The 21,347-nt window shown below is 39.4% G+C and overlaps 1 protein-coding gene across 2 annotated transcripts in view; it reads right to left on the minus strand.

The window, feature by feature from the left end:
- The window catches only part of cad (carbamoyl-phosphate synthetase 2, aspartate transcarbamylase, and dihydroorotase), a 93,051-nt gene that overhangs the window by 41,726 nt on the left and 29,978 nt on the right, over positions 1–21,347 (minus strand). For both annotated transcript variants that reach the window (XM_080192329.1, XM_080192328.1), the window contains exons 9-23: positions 20,075–20,238; positions 19,605–19,736; positions 16,935–17,168; positions 16,388–16,609; positions 16,085–16,273; positions 14,978–15,102; positions 13,883–14,016; positions 10,143–10,255; positions 7,332–7,576; positions 6,542–6,788; positions 4,351–4,449; positions 3,104–3,328; positions 2,717–2,899; positions 1,524–1,742; positions 104–271 (exon numbers count right to left, since the gene is read on the minus strand). In XM_080192329.1, coding sequence (XP_080048455.1) covers positions 104–271; positions 1,524–1,742; positions 2,717–2,899; positions 3,104–3,328; positions 4,351–4,449; positions 6,542–6,788; positions 7,332–7,576; positions 10,143–10,255; positions 13,883–14,016; positions 14,978–15,102; positions 16,085–16,273; positions 16,388–16,609; positions 16,935–17,168; positions 19,605–19,736; positions 20,075–20,238 — 2,699 coding nt within the window. The remainder of the gene's footprint in view (positions 1–103; positions 272–1,523; positions 1,743–2,716; positions 2,900–3,103; positions 3,329–4,350; positions 4,450–6,541; positions 6,789–7,331; positions 7,577–10,142; positions 10,256–13,882; positions 14,017–14,977; positions 15,103–16,084; positions 16,274–16,387; positions 16,610–16,934; positions 17,169–19,604; positions 19,737–20,074; positions 20,239–21,347) is intronic.

Consider the following 21,347-nt stretch of genomic DNA (forward strand, 5'->3'; position numbering starts at 1 on the left):
TTTCTCTTTTTAAGAGGAAAATTAAACATTGGATGAAAAATTATGGGTAAGGATAAGGCAATATTACTTTACTGTAATTAAATAATATTCAAGATATATTTACCTTTACGCCTACAACTCCTGAGCCAGTCATCAGACCTACAGGCTCAACTTCTTCACCCATAATAACTTGTGTAGCTAGGGCTATCATGTCCACCCCAAGTGTTTTCGATACAAATGGAAAAGAACGTGAAACTCTCACATTGCATTCTATCACTTTGAGCTGATCATCCTGCGGAGAGAAACCCAAAGGTAAAACACCATTTCAGTGATCCAGTCTTTCAACAATCGTCTGATACACTGCAAAAACAAACTTACTAAACGAGAGACCATGAGAAACGTATTAACAAAATGCTAAGCTACCCTGCCAAATCAACATGAGTCTGAGGTGACATACTGAAACTGTGCAATATCCTGGAGGTCGGATTTTGGCTGTCACGTTTAATTCTGCTCATCAAAAATAAAAGTGAAAAACCCAACACCTGAAGGCAGTGTAAAATCAGGAGCGCAAGACGGATTCCCTAATGCCAGAGAACCAAGTTAGATGAAAGAAACTCAGAAGGGGCAATCTTAACTGTTACAGATCATGTTAAACAGGAGATAGCAGATTGGTTGCCAGTTCTTCACCTCATATGATTTTCCTTTTTGACTAATAATGGAAAGGAATACTCAGGCAAGGTGTATAACAGGCAACAAATCGAACTGCCCATTTAACACTTAGCGACAGCTAAATTATTCACTCGGTCTTGAACAGCAGGTGTACCTTATGAAGGTCACAAAGACATCAACAGAACAAAACCAACCAAATCTGAAGCACCATTTCAAGTTAGGCTGAGCCTGGAACAACACAATACTGATGTCAACTACTGGCTTATGGCCAGAAACCAGCGCTTCTCACAAAAAAATGATAACTTCAGAGTTAGGAACCAGACGGCAAGGATCTTGGAATCGTTCAAGGTTTAGCTGTATACTGTCATAGCAGAAGCGAGAAGAACACATATAATTCTATGAAAAGAACTCATGTTTCAGTACATGAAATTTCAGCAGTCTAATTCCTGTTTTTGTGGACATGGTTCGCAGCACTAAAACGTTCCCAAGATGTCACAAGTTGTCTGGCGAAGAAATGAAAAACCAGTAAACTGATGCAGTAGAAGCTGCTTTTGTGAAATGGGAGTCAAAGCATGTTGCAGATGAATTCAATAGTGCTATATGTGACCTGAAGTACTTTAATATGAATTGTTAGTGCTCAACAAAGAAAGCGTTTCCACAGCTAAGATCCTTCACTCTGAGACGCAAAAATTAAAGAAAACTTCCCAGACTTTGCAGCTCTGACTTTTCTGTTGGTTTGAAAAAAAGTAAATTCAGCTCAATATCTGCCTGGACGCAAGAACAACACAGGAAATAAGCAGGCCTTCCTCCAGCCTCTGATGCAATTCAAACATCAAATTCAGAGCAATTCACAATTGTTTGAATAAGGATCTAACCTTTGCAATGAGCTGAAGGTTGAAAGGCCCAGTCGCTTGTAGCTCCTGTCCAATTGCATGAACTATACTTTTGATCCTCTCTGTTGTTTTCTGGTTTAGGTCTTGAGGTGGAGTTACCAGTGTAGCATCACCAGAGTGGACCCCTGCATTTTCCACATGCTCTGATATAGCTACTGCTATCACAACTCCGTCACAGGCAACTGCGTCCACATCAATCTCCTGTATGGCATAAATGGGCAACTTGCTTCATACAGGTGATCCACTTAAAGTACTGTTTTATGATGATGTCAAAGATTGTTAAAATAGGTACATTTTAATTGAGCACTTAAAACTGACAATTGGCAATAACGAAAATTGCTTATATCACAAAATTTATTTAATCACACCCACTTTAATGAGAAGTTTAAAGCAATTATACGAATTCTCATTTGTCTCAGACATGTGGCTTCACACCAATTACTGCCATTAGCTCCCGAATTTGAAAAAAGTATGATTCCAGATAGGCACGATTAACTCAAATTTGATTAATACAAACATTAAATCTGAAATGGCCAGCTCAGATAGATGTATATTTGTGCACTGTGAAAAAAAATACTGTGAAAATATACTTCAGGTGTCATTAGCCATCCCGGGTACTAACTTTCTTCTAAAGAAAATCATTCCTTCAAAACTGACAACTTCCACAATTTTGTGTATTGTGTCTTAACTGAAAAAGGTCAGTCTGGCAAAAACGGATACAAACAAATAAATTAAAATTAAGACACTGAAGTACATATTAATTAACTAGGAGGCAGTGGTGAAGTTTGAATTTAATAAAAATCTGGAATTAAAAGTCTGAACTACTGAAACCATTGTTGATTGCCATAAAAACCCATCTCGTTTACTAAACGTCCTTTAGGGGAGGAAGGAAATCTGCCATTCTTACCTGGTCTGGCCTACACGTAAATCCAGATCCACAGTTATGTGGTTGACTCTTAGTTGCCCTTAGGAATGAGCAATAAATGCTGGCCCAGCCAGTGCCATCCACATCCCATGAACAAATAAAATAACATTGATAGAAATTGGAAAATAGGGTGGATGGGAACTTCACCCTTCTGTTAACCGTAAAGTATAATGTATGAAAATAAGAAATCAGGACTAACAAGTACTTGCAAAGGAATTTAAAACCATAAGAAAATTCATGTTATTTTAACCTTTGCCTCTTGAATGAATTTCGATATGACAACCGGATACTCCTTCGAAACAGCCACCGCACTACTGAGGAACTTCTCCAAGTCACTGTCAGAATAAGCCACATTCATAGCAACCCCACTCAGCACATACGATGGACGGATGAGGCATGGATAACCAACTTTTGTGCAAAACTGTTTGGAGGACTATGAAAAGAAGAGACCATTCAGTAATTAGATCAAGAAAACAGTGCATAACCCTTCAAAAATGATGAACTCAGCAATAACTGTGTTCCTTATTCAGCCATGAAACAGATCAATACCAAAAATATTTGATATGGCAAACATAAATGAAATGTCAGATAGTTTAACTACTTGCAATAAATGGCAGACAGGCACGTGGACACCTACCTCTGTGTCAGATAGTTCCTTCCACAGTGGCTGGCTAATACCAATGGTATCCAGCATACGAGAGAATTTGAAGCGGTTTTCAGCTGTGTCAATTGATTCTGGTGAAGTGCCCAGGATTCGACACTGCTGGCGATGTAGATCCATGGCAATGTTGTTCGGCAACTGTCCTCCCATAGACAAAATTATACCCTCTGGGTTTTCCAGTTCGTATATATCCATTACAACCTGAAAAGAACAGAAACATTGGAAGTGTTTTTAATGATCTCTCACTCCCAAGTGCGCTTCTATCTGTTATAACAAAGTAGGCGCTCCTCAAGGTTGTCTTTTCCGTTATCATAATTTAGTTACAGTTCTTTTTTCAAACCTCCTGCTGTTGTTTTCTGGACTGAAACCTAGTACATTGCTTTCAAGTTGAGCATCTTACAGCATTGTCACCCAGGATGTTGCAAAGTATCAGGTGCAAGTTCTCCCATTATACAAATCAAATACTGAGCAAACACCACAGATGGAAAATGAGAGTTTAGGACTGCAGCTCCTTGACAGGATACCTGGTTAGGTACACAAAGCCTATGTTTACGTTAAATTCGCCCAAATGGCCATCAATCCCCTGAAAGGGGCAACAAGGTTGCCTCTGGGTTCAATTTGGTTCCTAGGTATTTGCAAAATCAGAGGACACGGAACAATCAAACCTCTATAGGAGAATGAACAAAAGAGTGCCAGTATCCTCCCTCAGTACGCTTTGGGCAGATTGGCAATGAAGGTTTGAAGAGAGACAAACTGGATAGCAGCAACCTTAGCAAACGAAAGGGGAACAGGAAGGTTCAATGCTTGGTCTGTTTCAAAGCTTTCTCAGAATTAAAAAGGCTTTATGACTGTAAGCATCCCGCGCCCTGGTGGGTGAGATAATACCTACAGGCCTAGTACGTAGAATAACCGAGGTAAAAACTAGGGGCTGGACAATAATTGGCAGTGGTTGGGAGCCAGACAGAGGATATAAAGCTTATGAGCCAATGGATAATAATTAACCTAAATGGTACGCTCCCTCATTATTATGCACTGAAACAAAGTTAGTTCTACGCAGGCAGGCGGAGGCGCGCCCACGCAGGCGCACAGACGTATTAGTCATTTTAAGTTTTAGCTTGAAATAAAGTTCTCTTTCCATTATTAAATGCAGTCATATTTCTGCTATACGAGGGACAATAATGAGAATTATACACCAGGCACGTTAAATTTTAGAAATAACTCACCTCAAATGATATTTCATCGAAATAAAGTCTGTCACACATATCATAATCCGTACTGACAGTTTCAGGATTATAGTTCACCATTATGGTCTTGTAGCCCATCTGTGTGGAATAAAGCATTAGCAGTTTTTAAAACACTTTAGTTTTCAAGAACATTAAGTATACCATGCTACTACTCTAGTAGATCAAACGTCGATTATGAAGTGGGCGGAGAAGTGTACAAAGATTATGTGCTCAATATACAAGACTGAAAGATGTTAAGTACACACTTATTAGGGGTGTACTTAACACACTGAGGCTAATACTGTGTTATGAGGCTGTTATGAGACTTTATTTTTGAAATATGACTTCTAACTTACTGGTAATTTTGTTATCTGAAATGAGTGCGAACTACTTAAAAACGCAAAGTCACATTGCAAGGTGAAGGTGACAAATCACCCTCAGGGAAGTGGAAAAGTAGAGACACTTCCTATATTAGGTACCCATCAAAACTCGTACCTATCTCAGGAAGTGCTGTTAAATAAAGTCTCGGATATTCAAACAATGCTGTCACAGACGGACACAGCCTGTTGGAGTACACAATGGGTGAAGTATTTTAAAGGCAAGGCTGCACAGCCACCAGAGAGAGATGGCAAGTGACACAGGCAGTATCAAGGAAGTCTTCAGCAGAGGAAATAGGCTGAAGGCTGCTCTCTCCATTGGAATAAAAGTGTCACATAGGTCAGGAAGCCAAGTTTACCAGAAACACACCAGCAAACCAGGATCCTGCAACAACTGCAACATTTTCTACATCTAACTGCATCCAAGAAACCAGCTAACCCAAATCAGCTAGAGTGTTTTAAAAATCTACATTCAAGAACAAAGGACACTGTGTATTCTTTTGGGCTGCAACTCCCCTTCTTTCTGATACATTTGTGTGTGAGAAAAAAAGAGAGAGCGAGAGAAAAAAGAGTGAAAGAAGAGAGAAAAAGAGAGCAGAGAGAGAGAAAAAGAGGAAAGAGAGAGAAAGGGGAAAGTCCAAATGACTGCACAAAGGCCCCATGCTTGGCATTTTTCTACAGGTTAGTGGTTAATAAATTTGCTCTTTTGACTCAAGAAAACCTTGTTTAACTGGCTCCTTATCGCTATCAGCTTAAATAGTTAACTATATTCAGATTCGGAAAAGGCACATCCTGGTGAAAAAGAAATGAGGAAGTTGAATACAGGGGAGCCAACTGACCCCTTCTCATCTGGTCATAAAATAAATGTGGGGTGTATTATGTAGTAGCAACAAACCCCTGCCCTCTCGCCCCACAACTCCAAATTCTATCCCTATAATCTCACTTATTCCACATGGCTGATCCACATAACCTATATATGGTGACAGCTTAGCATAACCAATCCAACTAACCTGCACATCTTTGGAGTGTGGAGAGGAAACTGGAGCACTCAGAAGAAACTCATGCAGATACAGGGAGAATGTGCAAACTCCACATTGTCACCAAGGGCGGAATCGAACTTGAGGCAGCAGTGCTAACCACTGGGCCACTGTCACCCATATTACTTATTGTTCACAGTTTAAATAGTTAAATGCGCTCCAATTTGTAAAGAGCACATATTTGTGAAAAGGGAACTTGAATCCTTATTGTCACCAAGGTGGTGAGTAGAAGGGAGCCATTAATCATCTATTTGTTACTTACAATAATAGTACCATTAGCAAATTTAAGTTTACTGCAGCAACAAAAAAATGCTACTGGTGAAAAGCCCAAATTCAATGTTACAGTCACAAATTTTCAATACTCATTAAACATGAATAATAATAGGCAGTCAAGACTATCAGTATCTTCATTCACCTACATCATGGCATAAAAATAGTTCTGGAAAAGTTGATCTGTATACTGAAGGCATGCCCTTAGTAGCAGATTAAAAAAAAAGAGTACTCACAGGCAACCACAAGCCCAGGTAGAGGTACTGCTAATGACAGCATGCACTCACCTCCAGTAATCAACCCTTTACGTAACCTCTGTTGAGGTTAGCATTGCATCATTACTAACTTTACAGTCAACAGGGAGTCTTTTAAAATGCATTCCTGCAGCAGAGAGCACAGCACTTATTGGAGATATTACTTACAGCATTATAAACTGAAGGTACATTTCACAATTAGCTCGTTATGGAATATATAAAAGACGTCAATAGAGCAATTTTGAAGACTAACCTTGCGTAATTGTTGGATACATCCAACAGCACACCAATCAAACTCCACACTGCTCCCTATTCTGTATACACCGGAACCAATCACCATCACGTGAGGTTTGGTGAAGTCGACATCATGTTCTTCACCGTTATACGTCAAATAGAGATAGTTAGTTTGAGCAGGCCACTCAGCTGCTACTGTATCAATCTGTTTCACCACAGGAAGGATTTTCCATTCCTGCCTTAATCGTCTCACTGCCAGCTCAGTACTAAAGAAAAACAACCAAAGTAATTCATAGGTCATCACCCTTGGATACAAAGATTTTGAACAATACGAAGAAGCAAAAGGGGCACTTTGTGAATTTTTCAATTCTCTCCTCCCCAATCAGTCCCCACAAGAAGACGACAAAGTCGGTGTCTAAATCCAAATTGCGAATCTAATTTATAGTTTTTCAGTCCAAACTGAATGGCCTTATTTCCCTTGATCTGGAATGATACAGGCTATAACACGAGTACACAAGATACAAGTGAAAAGCAATCACAATCACAAGCCTATGAAACAGCAGACGTAAGAGTCAGAGAGTGGTCATGTTTCAAGTGAGCCACGGTCAACTTGCCGGAATTTTACAAAGGGTCAGGGGTAAGGGAATTGTCAATGTTGAAGTTTTGCCTAGAAACACTACAGATGTGTGGAAACAAAACAATCACATCAAAGTAGTTAGCTATTTAGTCAATTATGATTGCTTTTAGAATTCCAACTTTGGAAAACAAGTTGGATTATACAGTCACTGTGAATTGCCCTACTGGTTTACCTTTGTATGGCCATTGCAATCTGTTTATCAGAGAAGCCAAGACATTTAGCTTTCAGGAGATCATGACGAGGCAGTTCATCCTTTGTGAACAACTCGAGCTTCATTGAATATTCCACAATGTTCTTCATCTTGTAAAGAAACCACTTGTCAATTCTGGTCAATTCATACAGACGATCAATTTCATAACCTGCCCTCAAGGCTGCAGCAAGGACAAAGATTCTCTTATCCGTAGGAGTTTCAAGTTCCTACAAAACAATTCAACAGAATGGTACAATATTAAAAAGGTTAATTTAAAATCAGCATTAAAACAAAAGTAAAAGAGGGCACAATGGCACAGTGGTTAGCACTGCTGCTTCATAACGCCTAGGTCCTGGGTTTGATTCCCAGCTTGGGTCACTGACTATGTGGAGTTTGCACATTCTCCTTGTGTCTGCGTGGGTTTGCTCCGGTTTCCTCCCACAGTCCGGACATATGCGGGTTAGGTGGATTGGCCACGCCAAATTGCCCCATATGGTGTCAGGGGCACTAACCAGGGTAAACGCATGGGGGTTATGCCTGGGTGGGATTGTGTTCGGTATGAACTTGATGCGCCAAATGGCCTCCTTCTGTACTGTATGGATTTTATTCTATGGAAAATAATTGGATGCTGAATATTTTGGAGGAATGCTGCAAAATGTTCATATCAATGTAAAAATGGGGTAACCAGCTACAACTTTCCCTCAGAACACTGTGGATTTGTGTGTGTATAAATTAAGACACTACAAATGCGCATAACATGCAACCACGATGGGAGTCACAAGTGCAGACACCTATCACGATGCAAGATTCAGATCAAAAAATACATTACTGGAGGGAAGACTCTTAAGTTCTTCCTGATAGGGGAAATCAGTATTCAACTTGGGCTGTCTTCATTTACTTCACACTGACACAGCACTACCCAAGACAAAAGGGTAACATCATTTTCTAGTGCTGACTGGAAAATCTGCACTGGGAAGGGAGAAAAAAGGATTTGAAAACAAGAATTTTTAAAAATGTACAAAGTTTTGTAAAAGGCACTGGCCTGGAGTTTGCAGTCAGTGGAGGAGCAAGGGGCTTAACGCTCACCTCAGTGAGCCTTACTGGTGAGAATTTCAGCCCTATCACTTTACAGCAATGCTGCAACTAATTGTAGCATTCTTACTCAGCATTCCCAATGTGGAGCAAGAGTGACGTCATCGGGCTGTTCAAACAGCCACTCACATTAAAATAATTTTCACATCTGCCCCGAAACAGGGAACAAAAAGGCAGTAAGATAAAATCACATATTTTACTTTGAATAAATTAAAGATAGGAATGTACAAATGGGGTGCAGATAGAAGCTAAATTATAAAAAAAATTTTTAAGTTAAAAAAAATTGTTTAAAAAGTCACTTCAATCATGTAATAGCAGTCCATGAATGCGATTATTTTTCAGTGACAGGTCTTGCTGGTCATCAAATATTTGCCACACACAATTAAAATCCTAGCTACACCTGATTCGAAAATGATGCAACTTAATGTCAGGTTACAACAGTGATATACAGACAGGGAAGCTGAGGCAGGGGAAGAGAACCTCAGCATATCTTGCAGAAGAGCCCTGACTACAGATAATAACTGCAGAATTTCCACATATCCAACATCCTAAAGTTACGCTCCATTTCAAAAGGGGTAATGACAATACGCTGTTATTGAACTTACCCAAAACATCTGGGCCAATGTTATCAGCAGACACTTATAATGTTACACTGCAAGCCAATGTGAACACTAAGGTTCACTGAAGGCCAGGCCATTTAATGTCTTTAACGGAGAGATAGGTTCTTGATTGATAAGGGGATCAGGGGTTATGGGGAAAAGGCAGGAGGATGGGGATGAGAAAAAAAAATCAGCCATGATTGAATGGCGGAGCAGACTCGATGGGCTGAGTGGCCTAATTCTGCTCCTATGTCTTATGGTTGTACATAACGACAAATGAAAAAATTTTCAACTGATCCAAACAACTCAAGACACAGCTTTTTCCCTTCTAAATGTGTGTGTTACAATGTTCAAGGGAGACAATTAAACTACTAGAGTTTGGGAAAATTCCCTGGGAAAGATATCTTTGTGGTTTCAACATATATGTCAGTTTAACTTTACCAAATCAAGAACTGAAGCAATTTTAATCAGGGATGAAATCATGGGATGCTTTTTACAGTCAAAATAAATTGTAATGTTATTACAGTAAATGTATCAAATTACTTCTATTTGATTATACCAGGTCAAATCATAAATACATAAGCAGAAAAATTACAGCACCATGTGCACATTCATAATGCTAGAAAATGTTTGTTTGGGAAGAAAATAAAAAAAAAACCTCATGCCTCCATTTGGGTGAAATACTTATTTGTAACAACAAGTGTGATATGTAACTTCCACCATGAATAATGTTTGTCTGCTCAAGGAGCCCCAGGCTTTTCAGCCATCACTAGAAATAAACCTTCCCGACACAGTTCCGCACAAATCTTCATTTTGATTAGCAATGTCAATGTAATTAATGAACAGAAAAAGTAAATTGAATTTCTGACTGAACAATGCAAGCAAAGGGCTAAGTAAGAATCAGTAACTGCCAGAAACTGTAACTTTTTTTTTGAATGATTTATACAGCAATGCACGATACTTCTTCAAATAGATGTCTCTATGTAGAATGAAATCCCCTCGTTGCAATCTCCAAAATTGCAAGAACTTTCTGTTTGGAGGCTGCTAAATTCTTGGACCATTAAAGTAATTGATAACTGAAGTGAAATTGTTTGTAATGTACCTCATCAGTAGCTGCCTTCAACATATGATCAAACCCAACACAGTTTTCATCCACCATTCTCAATGCTTTTTGAAATGCTTCTTCAAAATTGCGACCAATGGCCATTACTTCCCCTGTTTTAAAACAAATTACACATGGGAAAACGTGAAGTTGTTCATTTTGAAAGAGAGAATACAAGATCAGAGTATTATTTAAATGGAGAAAAGCTGCAGAACACTGCAATGCCAAGAGACTTGGGGTACCTGTGCATGAAACACAAAGTTAGCACACTGCTGCAGGAGGTAATCAGGAAGGCCAATGGAACGATGGCCCTTATTTCAAGGGAGTTGGAGTATAAGAATAAGGAAGATTTGTTGCAAATGTGCAAGGTACTGGTGGAGACTCCATCTGGAGTACTGTGTGCAGTCTTGGTGCCCTTATTGAAGGAAAGAAATTATTTCATTGGAAACAGTTCAGAGAAGGTTCAAAAGGATGATCCCCAGTGTGGAGGGATTGTCTCGAGAGGAAAAGTTGAACAGGTTGGCATTCTACTCATTGGAATTTAGAAGAATGAGAGATATGTCATTGAAACACAGAGGCTTCACAGGGCAAGTGCTGGATGTTTCCCCTCATGGGGGAGTCTAGGACCAAAATACATCGATTCAGAATAAAGGGACACCAATTTAAGACTGAGATGAGGACGAATTTCTTCTCCCAGCAAATTGAGTGTCGTTGGAACTCCTTGCCACAGAGAGCTGTGGAGGCAGAGTCCCCACATGATGCGGGCTGAAGTAATGTATATAAACATTTTCTGTTTTTACGTACAGCGCATAATTTGATTAGAGTAAAATATCAACATAAAATATTTCAAGCATTACAGTTAAATTAGTTTCTTATTATTTGTGTGAATACAACACATACATGCAAATACACACATTAAAAAACCATCTGGCCAACTTACACGTTCTGCTGAGGCAACACTCAGCCTGTTTGTTGACCTCAATTGATATTTCAGTTGTTGTACGATGAATTTTGCTGTGGTTCCATTTCTACTTTCCCACCACCGAGACACTCTGTAACCTTGGCTCAAAATAGCTTTGACTCCAAAACAGAGCAAGAATCAAACCAATACTGAATTCTCACTCTAGGTCTTTCAAAAATTAGCCCTGTAACATCCCACAACTCAGGGCCCCATCACAAATAGCCAACTAAAGGAGCAACCTTCTAGCAGTTCCAAGACTGCAAACCTTGGCAAACAGTTTGGTATTTTAGCTCCAGTCTTGATGCTTTGTAATTGCTTACAGTCTTAATAAAGCTGGAGGAAAGGAAATGCTAAAGGTGCACCTGAGTACCAAGTTAATATCAGTACCCACCCTCAAACAGCACTAAGACAATTGCTTTGATTTGGAAACTAGCTGCCACATTACAATCTATTAAGTTAATTAAAATTAAAGGATCGATGTAGCCACATGGATCATTTATGGTATTTAGTATCACTTTTTAAAAATGTAGAAATTATTAAATGAGCAGAAATTTACAGTTGACAAAGTTTGTGATCAGATAAATAATATCTTTGAACAAAATATGACTGCTAACCTCCAAGTGGCTAGAAGGGACAGCTAATGAACCAGATAGAAAAACAAAACAAGATCACAAAACTCTGGAAAAACATTCGTCCCCTCTCTTTATAGAAAAATCACAGAAACCTACAGTACAGAAAGAGGCCATTCGGCCCATCAAGTCTGCACCGACCACAATCCCACCCATGCCTGACCCTCATATCCCTACATATTTGCCCACTAATCTCTCTAATCTACACATCTCAGGACAATAAGGGGCAATTTTAGCACAGCCAATCAACCTAACCCACACATCCTTGGACTGTGGGAGGAAACTGGAGCACCCGGAGGAAACCCACACAGACACAAGGAGAATCTGCAAACTCCACACAGACAGTGACCTGAGCTGGGAATCAAACCCAGGTCCCTGGAGCTGTGAAGCAGCAGTGCTAACCACTGTGCTATCGTGCCGCCCCAATAAGAAATCAAATCAAATGATAGTAAAAACCCTGCTCCTTGTATTGAAACACATCACCGGGAAGAGGAATAGCCACAAATGTCCTTAAGCCATTGACTATCAATTAATTGCTGAGATGAGGGGCAGATGTTTATTTTGTGTAGTCGATGGGGTAGAAAATATTTTTGTCGGAAGTGGGATTCAAAGCCACACCTCCAGGGGAGACTGCGGCCTGACCACGGCACCTTACACCACTCGGCCATCATGACTTATCTAGCAGTATTAGTTCAATGTGAACAGTTTCAAGTTCAGTATCTCAAAACCAATATTGTTGGTATTAAAGAAAGCTTAAAGCAAAACATTGCCAAGAATTTTTAATCTTGTTGAAATTCATAGTTAAAAAAGGTACTTGCTATTTAAATGGAACCAGGTCCACCTGAAGACAATGGCAATAGCCCCAAACAATCAGATTTTTTTGCAGCATCCAGGATCTGCTGCTGCTTAAACAAACGAAACCCAAAAATCAAGGCAAAATGTTCCGATTCCTAATTTTACTTTGTTCCCAAAGTGTTGCTGTGCCAAAAAAATCAATGCTCATTATCTCCAGAACTATGCAACAATGGAAAATTACAGCTACATCCAGAACTCAAAAAAGAACAATGACCAATCTTGGACTAAATCCATGAGGATTTTGACTATTCTAACATTTGTTCACCAAACAAAGAATGTAAATGATAGAAAATATCTTTTAGCATATCACTTGGCAGCCTTCAGTCTTGTAATGATAATGGTTTGCGCCGTGACAGTCAACTCCGTGCCTAGTGGAGCTTAAGTGCCTCAATTTAGTGTGGCAGTCCCTGCCAAGTTTACTGCAGATGAAGACAGTGGGCAAAGGAAATACAGGATTTTGTGGTCTTTGTTTTCTCTTGGCCCTCTTCTCAGCTAGCTATCATTTCTCCACGACTTGGCTCTTCCAACGTCCCTCCATTCTGACAGCTTTCAAAGGTCAGTCATTGGCAACTATCTCCCAACTGTCTGTGTCAATGTTCATCATCTTTATACCTTGCTTAAAAGGTGTCCAGAGTAAAGATATGGACATGACCTAGTGCTTACAGATGTCCACCTAACAAAGACATGGATATGTCCGAGTAGCTAGATCACTATAAAGAAAGTTGTTGGGCACATGGCCCTCATCCATCCAATGATCATGACCGAGCCAAGACAGATATCATTAGCTTAGTAACGAGAGCATGTTGAAAATTAATATGCTCCAGATTTCCGAGTTGGTGAGTTTTGCCCTGTAGAAATTGCTGACTATATTCCTGAGACAGTGAAAATGGCCGTTCAGCCTTTTCTCTTGACTAGCAATATGTTGCCCAGAGCTCACTACACAGAGTGTAGTGCATGGAGAACATGGGCTCGGTTGACTTCTAATCTGGTGTTCTCAGTCAGGTTGCTGTTGTTCCACAATCTCTTACTCAGTTTGGACATACCAGCTGCAGCTTTTGCAACGCACTTGTTGATTTCAGCATCAAACGATCAGTGATCCTGGAGCCTAGCTATGTGAGGTTATCAACAATGTCATACTATCAAGGCTTATTAATGTGGGTATAACTAGGTCACGAACTTTTGTTTCCCTGATGCTGACGATCAAACCAAACTCCTTACGAGTGTGAGAGAATCCATCCATCGAAGTGTTAAAAAAGCCAATCTGTACTGCAGGCTTGGTTTTAAACCATACTTACCAACACTCTTCATGGAGCTTCCAATTTTGGTGCTTACACGCAAGAACTTGCTGAGATCCCAACGGGGTATCTTCACCACACAGTAATCCAAACTGGGTTCAAAGTTTGCAGTTGTGGAATTTGTCACAGAATTTCTGCATCAAACATACAAAAATTCAGCAAATTAAGCTAAATACTTCTTTTACAAGTCATACTGTTTTTCTAAAGTTTGCTTTCTCTTTATATACAAAAATGTACAAGACAAAGATTATTAGATTCTACTGAAAGAGTTAGTGCAGAAATGTTGCAACATCACAATATATTTGAAATTTGTTTGTGCACTGGAAGCAGAAAAAAAATCATCGCTCACACAACCTGTTTGACAATCTTGCTCTCTGATTTCTACTCCCACCCGGCAAATCTCAGCTACTTACCAGCTTGTCATTTTCAGTCGGACCTTTGAGCATATCTGGTTTATGGTAGCTAATGCAGTTTAAGAAAAAGGATACGTTCTCATTCACTCTGACCCTCTTAAGCTGGAGACAGCAGTGCTGCCCGAGTGGGAAGGTAAGGCGAAACAGGCACAAAACAAATCTGGCAGAGGTTAAGTGGGCAGAGTGGCAATCCAATGCTGACTGCCACTCTGATGACGTTGCGGCCCATTAAGTTTTAAAACAGGCAGATGCACCAAATCATCCTTAATTGAAAAAACAAACGTATCAACAAAACAACATCGAGTCACGCTTCAAGTGGGGACATCAAGGGTTTATTTGTGCTGGCCATGGAGACTTCCTCTATCTCCTCCCCACCAAATAAACATCATAATACTATCACACGACTCTGACCACTCGAACAATAGATTTTCAATGAGAAACATTAGACAAGGAGTCTCACAGATGATGGAAAGTTACAGCTGACAAGGTCATCAACTTGAAATGTTAACTGCTTCTCTTTGCACAGATGCTGTCAGAGCAAGTTCAGTTTTAAATTCAGACTGCCAACATGTGCAGGATTTTGCCTTTGAAGACAGACGTGCGCTTTACCTCATGTGATAAAACCACAGGATAAATGTCTATATTCATGCACAAAACCTTTTAACTGAAATGCAAGAATTACCTTAGGACAGGCAAGGGTATGCCGAGGGAGAGTTTAGCTGCAACGTAAGCCAGCGGATAACCAGTTGCTTTACTGGCCAAAGCTGAACTTCTGGAAAGACGAGCATTCACCTCAATGATAAAATACTGGAAGACAGAAGCGATATGAAAATGATATATTGACAAACAATGATGGAAGCCAAGTTATCAAACCTTTTCATAAATTTGGCTACATAAGTAAACACTTTTAACATCTTCAGAACTCAAATTTGGGATGAAATCATAATCATTTTAAATTTCTAGATAACCTGTAGTTTGAAATTAAATCATTTTGTTCAAGTAACAAAAGGATTTGTTAAAACACGTAATTCTATTTAGTTACTAAACATAAATTCTACTTCACTGCAAATGCAAGTTGCATTGATGTGCATGTTTTTATTTTCCAGAGGACAACAATTCACAAATCAGCACCAAAGAATTCGTAAATTGACAATACTGGAATGGGGGAGGGACATACAAGTCTGACTTTTCATAATCTTATTTTTCTAATCCCATGTTACTATCAATAGTATTGTAGCTGCGAAGGAAGGAATTGTCCAAGTAATTGCCCATTAAATCTTAGGTGCTATAAAATCTCTTTATGCATGTTTATATAATTTGCTATGTTAGATGTAGGATTCATGCACTGAATATCTAATGATATATATATATAATTATGATTTAAGTCTAGAGCTACTGACAGATAGCCTGATGGTAGATATACTTCAATGTAATAAGCATATATTTATTAAAATTCACAGAAAAAAAAGCAGATTCCAATCCATATGACCCCTATTTTGTCTTTGCCATGCATTGTCCATTTATCATACAGCAAGGTACGTTCTAGACTGCCTTACAGCCATGCACCAATTCAGTCAAGAGGGAACAGTGTTTTCAACCATGCAGAAGAGATGGTATTGCATAAACCTGGTGTCATGAATTGGTTAGGATTCACATGCACGTTCGGGACTAAAGCATAATACGATAATGAAAAATAAATTTTTGCTACATGGTAAAGCAGCAAAGGCAAAATTCATCAAGTTTAATTTCGTAAGATGCTTAAGCAAACTACGAGGACCAAGCAGAGTACCTGTTCAGATTCAGGGTTCAGGGCATACTGAATATTACATTCTCCAACAACACCCAAGTGCCGTATCACTTTGATTGCAGTGGTCCTCAGCATATTATACTCCTTATCATTCAGAGTCTGGCTCGGTGCAACAACTATTGATTCCCCTGTGTGGATTCCTAATGGGTCCACATTTTCCATATTGCAAACCTGTAGACATTTAAAAATCATGTAACTTAATAACTTCCACTCAGAACAGCTTTTGCAAAGTTTTTTTTCAGAATAAACTGGCTTTCCACAAAGCGAAGGAGTCTTCATACTCACCGTGATACAATTATCATAGGCATCTCTGACAACTTCATATTCTATTTCCTTCCAACCTTTCAAAGACTTATCAATCAGAATTTGAGATGTGTGTGCAAACGCTTGTGTCACCAAGGCCGCCAACTCCTCTTTGTTCTGAGCAAATCCCGAGCCCAGGCCACCCAAAGCAAAGGCAGCCCGTACCAAAACGGGATAGCCCAGGCGTTCTGCTGCACACTGAGCCTAACAGAAGAGTACACTGAATTATTACTTTATTGAAATTATACTCAAGTATCCAACAACATGCAGAAACATGCAGCAAATCATTATGTCGACCACAGCACAGTGCAATTGGTATACATGTGGTGAATATTCACAGCCTCTGGCTCAAATCAACGAACGTAAAGTGAAAGCTTTGTTAAAATGTTTTTCATTCACAAACTAGTTGAATCGCACATACTGTGTATTCCACTTGCAAGTGGTGCTGCAATGTCCATGTTCATTCCCAGCAGGTAACAAACAGAAAGCAATAGTTGGGACAGGGCAATAAATAAATCAGGATTGTTACCTGTTCCAAACAGAAAGCAGCTTCACTCGGTACAACATGTTCATTAATTTCTGCCATTTTTTCCACAAATATTTTCCGATCTTCTGTCATCTCAATGGAAGAAACTGGAGTCCCCAAAACTCGGACCTTGTATTTTTCTAAAACTCCTCTTTTTTGCAGTTCCACTCCACAGTTTAACGCAGTCTGTCCACCAAATGTCAGGAGGATTCCATCTGGTCGTTCATTCATAATGACCTGAACACAAAATATTATGTTATCCTCATCTATGTACAATACCTGGAGCTCAAGAATTAGTTACAGCAATCATCATTTTAACTGCAGATATGCTGTACAAGCTGGCATCTTGTTAATCTTCTTCCATTGGTAGCATTTGCTCCTCTGAGGAGACCATGGGTTAGTAACTGAGCATATAAGCTGGGCCAACATTGCTGTGCAGTAACAAGGTAGCACTGCAAAGATGTCATCTTTTAGATAATCCATTAAACCAAGAACCTATCTTTTCATTTAGGTACATGTAGAAAGTGTCATGGCTTTAGTTAAGAACAGAGGAGGATCTTTAGGTGTTTGGCGAATATCTACCCTTCAACCAATGTTGAATAAAACAAAACATTGTGTTTTTGATTGTAGGACCATTTGTGCAAACCAGTGATTACACTGGCAATTATTCATTGGATATGAGCATCACTGGCTAGGCCAGCACCTATTGCCCATCCCTAATTGGCCTTGAACTGAATGGTTTGCTCGGTCATTTTAGATGGCATTTTAGAGGGCATTTTTAAATAGTCAACCACATTGCTGTGGATCTGGAGTTACATGTAGACCAGACCAGGTAAGGATGTAAGATTTTCTTCCTTAAGGGACATTAGAAAACCAGATGAGTTTTTAACCATAATTGACAATGGTTTCATGATCACCATGAGACTTTTAAGTCCAGTTTTTTTTTTAGGTGAAATCCTGACATAAGAACATAAGAAATACGAGCAGGAGTAGGCCATCTAGCCCTTCGAGCCTGCCCCGCCATTCAATAAGATCATGGCTGATCTGTCGTGGCTCAGTTCCACATTCCCGCCCTCTCCCCATAACACCCTTAATCCCCTCGCTTATCAAAAACCCATCAACCCGCGTCTTAAAAATATTTAGCGAGGCAGCCTCCACCACCTCAACGGGCAGAGAATTCCAGGGATTCGCCACCCTTTGAGTGAAGAAGTTCCTCCTCAACTCCATTCTAAACCGCTCCCCCCCCCGCCCCCCACTTTATCTTGAGGCTGTGCCCCCTAGTCCTACTGTCCTTTCTGAGCAGGAAGAGTCTCTCCACCTCTATCCTATCCATCCCATTCATCATCTTATATGTCTCAATGAGATCTCCTCTCATTCTTCTAAACTCTAACGAGTACAAGCCTAGTTTATTCAGCCTCTCCTCATAGCTCAACCCCCTCAACTCCGGTATCAGCCTAGTAAACCTCCAAGGCCAAAACATCCTTGCGTAAGTACGGTGACCAAAACTGCACACAGTACTCCAGCTGCGGCCTCACCAATGCCCTATACAGCCGCAGCAAGACCTCCCTACTTTTATATTCAATCCCCCTCGCTATGAAACAAGGGAGCAGTACTCTGAAAGCAGTTTGTGATTTCAAATAAATCTGTTGGACTATAACCTGCTGTCTTGTGACCTCTCATCTTTCTTGGATGTGTTTTTGGGAGACCTGAAAAGTGTAATAAAAATCAAGTTTTTTTGTCATTTTCAGCCACATTTTTCCTCATATGTACACAAGATAAACTCTCCATATCTATAATTTAGTTTACCTTTAAATTGTGCACTTGCAAAACATAATCCAAATGCGTTACATCCTCCCCTCAGACTATCACAGTCTTGACATTATACTTGATCACATCAACATTCTGGAAAGGGTTGCTGGCAAGTACCTAATTTTCCTCTCCCTACATCAGCAGCAACGCCACCTGTATACATTGTTCCAGAAAAGATTAACTACACCCACATAAACCTGGAAAATTCTTGTTCAGTCTGGCTCTGACATTCCGACAAACTTACTGAGTCACTCCTCCATCCCTGCAGCCACAGTATAAATTTGATAGGAGCCAAATGTTTGGCCAACAAGATCAAAATAAGCAGCCACAAAAATCATAAATTAAAGCCAAAGGGATAGTATTGAACTAACTTTTCTTAATTATAATTAATTCCTTACAAATGTACTTTTTTGTTACACAAGTGGTTTTACATTTGTCACCTAAGGTTTAGCGCTGAAAATGAGAATTCAACAGCAAGAATTGGATTGTTTCAATAAAATCAACCAAAGGGAGAGTATCTTAACCATGTTCCAGAAACCTCACATGGATGCACAGTGCAGCGGAGTGGATAAAACAAACTGATTGAAATTAATTGCTTAACTCAAAGGACTATGAATATTCTTTCAAAACATAGCAAAGGTATTTTGATGAAATACCAACAAGTTTACTGAAATGACTTACGATCTATGCTGCCAGTGCGTATCACAAGTTGCTTAACCTTTCGCTTACTTTACAAGCCTCAACTCAAGGAGCACGAACAGTTTCTTTGCACTGGTGATCAAAGACAGATTACTTTGCTCAGGATTACCCACCATAACCAAATGTTAAGAAGAATTCTTATGTTTGCAGTGAAGGAAGCAATACCTGTGTTACGTATTCTGGAGTAATTGGTAGAAAGTAGACTTTGTCTGCGAGTCCTTTAGATGTCTGTACTGTTGCAATATTTGGATTAATCAGCACAGACTGAACATTCTCCTCTTTCAGAGCTTTAATGGCCTGAAATAGAATCACAATTTAGATACAAAACAAAAAAGAGTCAGTTAAATCAAGACGATTATTTTGAGTCAGGGCAGTTTTAAATCAATTTAAAATCAAAAAGACAAATAAAGTGGGGAAACAGAGTTCAAATTGCACACTAGTTATTGCAGTATGACAAACTCCCCAGAAATACTTCATGGATCCTTAAACTTAACCCAAGAATTGTTTGTAAATACAGGTCAGTACTCTTCAGACATTTACTGTAACTGTCTTAATTTATTTCCACTGAGATGTGTTCTGTTTAAATCTCTTTGACCGTTAACAAATTATGCCTGACGCATTTTTCCTCAACTTACCTGAGAACCAGAGTAATCAAATTCTCCTGCCTGACCGATAGACAGGCCACCTGATCCAAGAATGAGGATCTTGCTACACTCAATTCTTCCAGGTGTGTTTTTACATTTTTCAATTCTCTCTCTGCCATTTTTGTAGGAATACCGTGAAATCATCCGTTCTTTAACTAAAGAAAAGACAAGTTTTAAGATGCATCATCATATTTAACTTTCCAGGTAATTATGTATTATAAATGTGGTACTTTTGAACTTGTAAATTTCCAGTTGTTGGGAAAGATCATCTGAAAGGACCTCGACTTTTATAATTACTTTTACAATTTGACAAATGCTATCACATTAACATGAGAAAATAAATTTGCGACAGTTATGGTCCCAGGGAGGCTCTCGTTTAAGTATGTCCAGTCATTTTGTTAAAAAACATCAAAATTTGGTAATAGAAACAGAAAACGCTGAAAATGTTCAGAAGGTGTGGAAGTATCTGTGTAGAGAGGGAAACAGTGTTAAGTCTTAAATCAGTAACTTCTAAACAGGGCTAAACATTAGTTTATCTATGAAGAGAGAAAGAAAGTTAAAGTTTATTTATTAGGCACAAGCAAGACTTTTATTAATACTGCAATGAAGTTACTGTGAAATTCCCCAAGATGCTACTAAACACGTTATTTCCAGCATTTTACGCTTTTATTTCAGGATCCTGTATCAACTGCAGTATTTTGGTTTGGTCAAATTTTAGACATTCTATAAATTGTTCTGTCCAAAATTTGGAAGTGCAATGCAATGAGAGAAGTTATGGATTTAGTGACAAATGTGAGAAGAAACAATTTAAACTACGGGACTACACTTCAGGAAAGACGTCAAGGCCTTAGAGCGAGAAAATGCAGAAGAAACTTAGTACGATGGCACCAGAAATGTGGGACTTTAGTAAAGTAGGGAGAAATTGAAAGTGTTCTCCTTAGATCAGAGGTGAAGAGATTTGATGCAGGTGTTCAAAACCATAAGAGGTTTTGATAATGGAGAAACTATTTCAGAGGCAGAAGCATCAGTTTGAGATTTAATGTGTTTGGCAAAAAAATGAACAATGGTTACCACTGCTGCCTCAGTGCCAGGGACCCAGGTTCAATTCTGGCTTCAGGTGACTGTTTTGGAGTTTGCATGTTCCGTGTCTGCGTGGATTTCCTCCACGTGCTCCGGTTTCCTCCCACACTCCAAAGATAGAACACAGAACACTACAGCACAAATAGGTCCTTCGGCCCACAAGTTGCACCAGTCATATCCCTAC

Source organism: Carcharhinus amblyrhynchos, chromosome 7 (genome assembly GCF_965287045.1).
Source record: "Carcharhinus amblyrhynchos chromosome 7, sCarAmb.v2.hapA, whole genome shotgun sequence".
In the NCBI taxonomy this organism is placed as follows: Eukaryota; Metazoa; Chordata; class Chondrichthyes; order Carcharhiniformes; family Carcharhinidae; genus Carcharhinus; species Carcharhinus amblyrhynchos.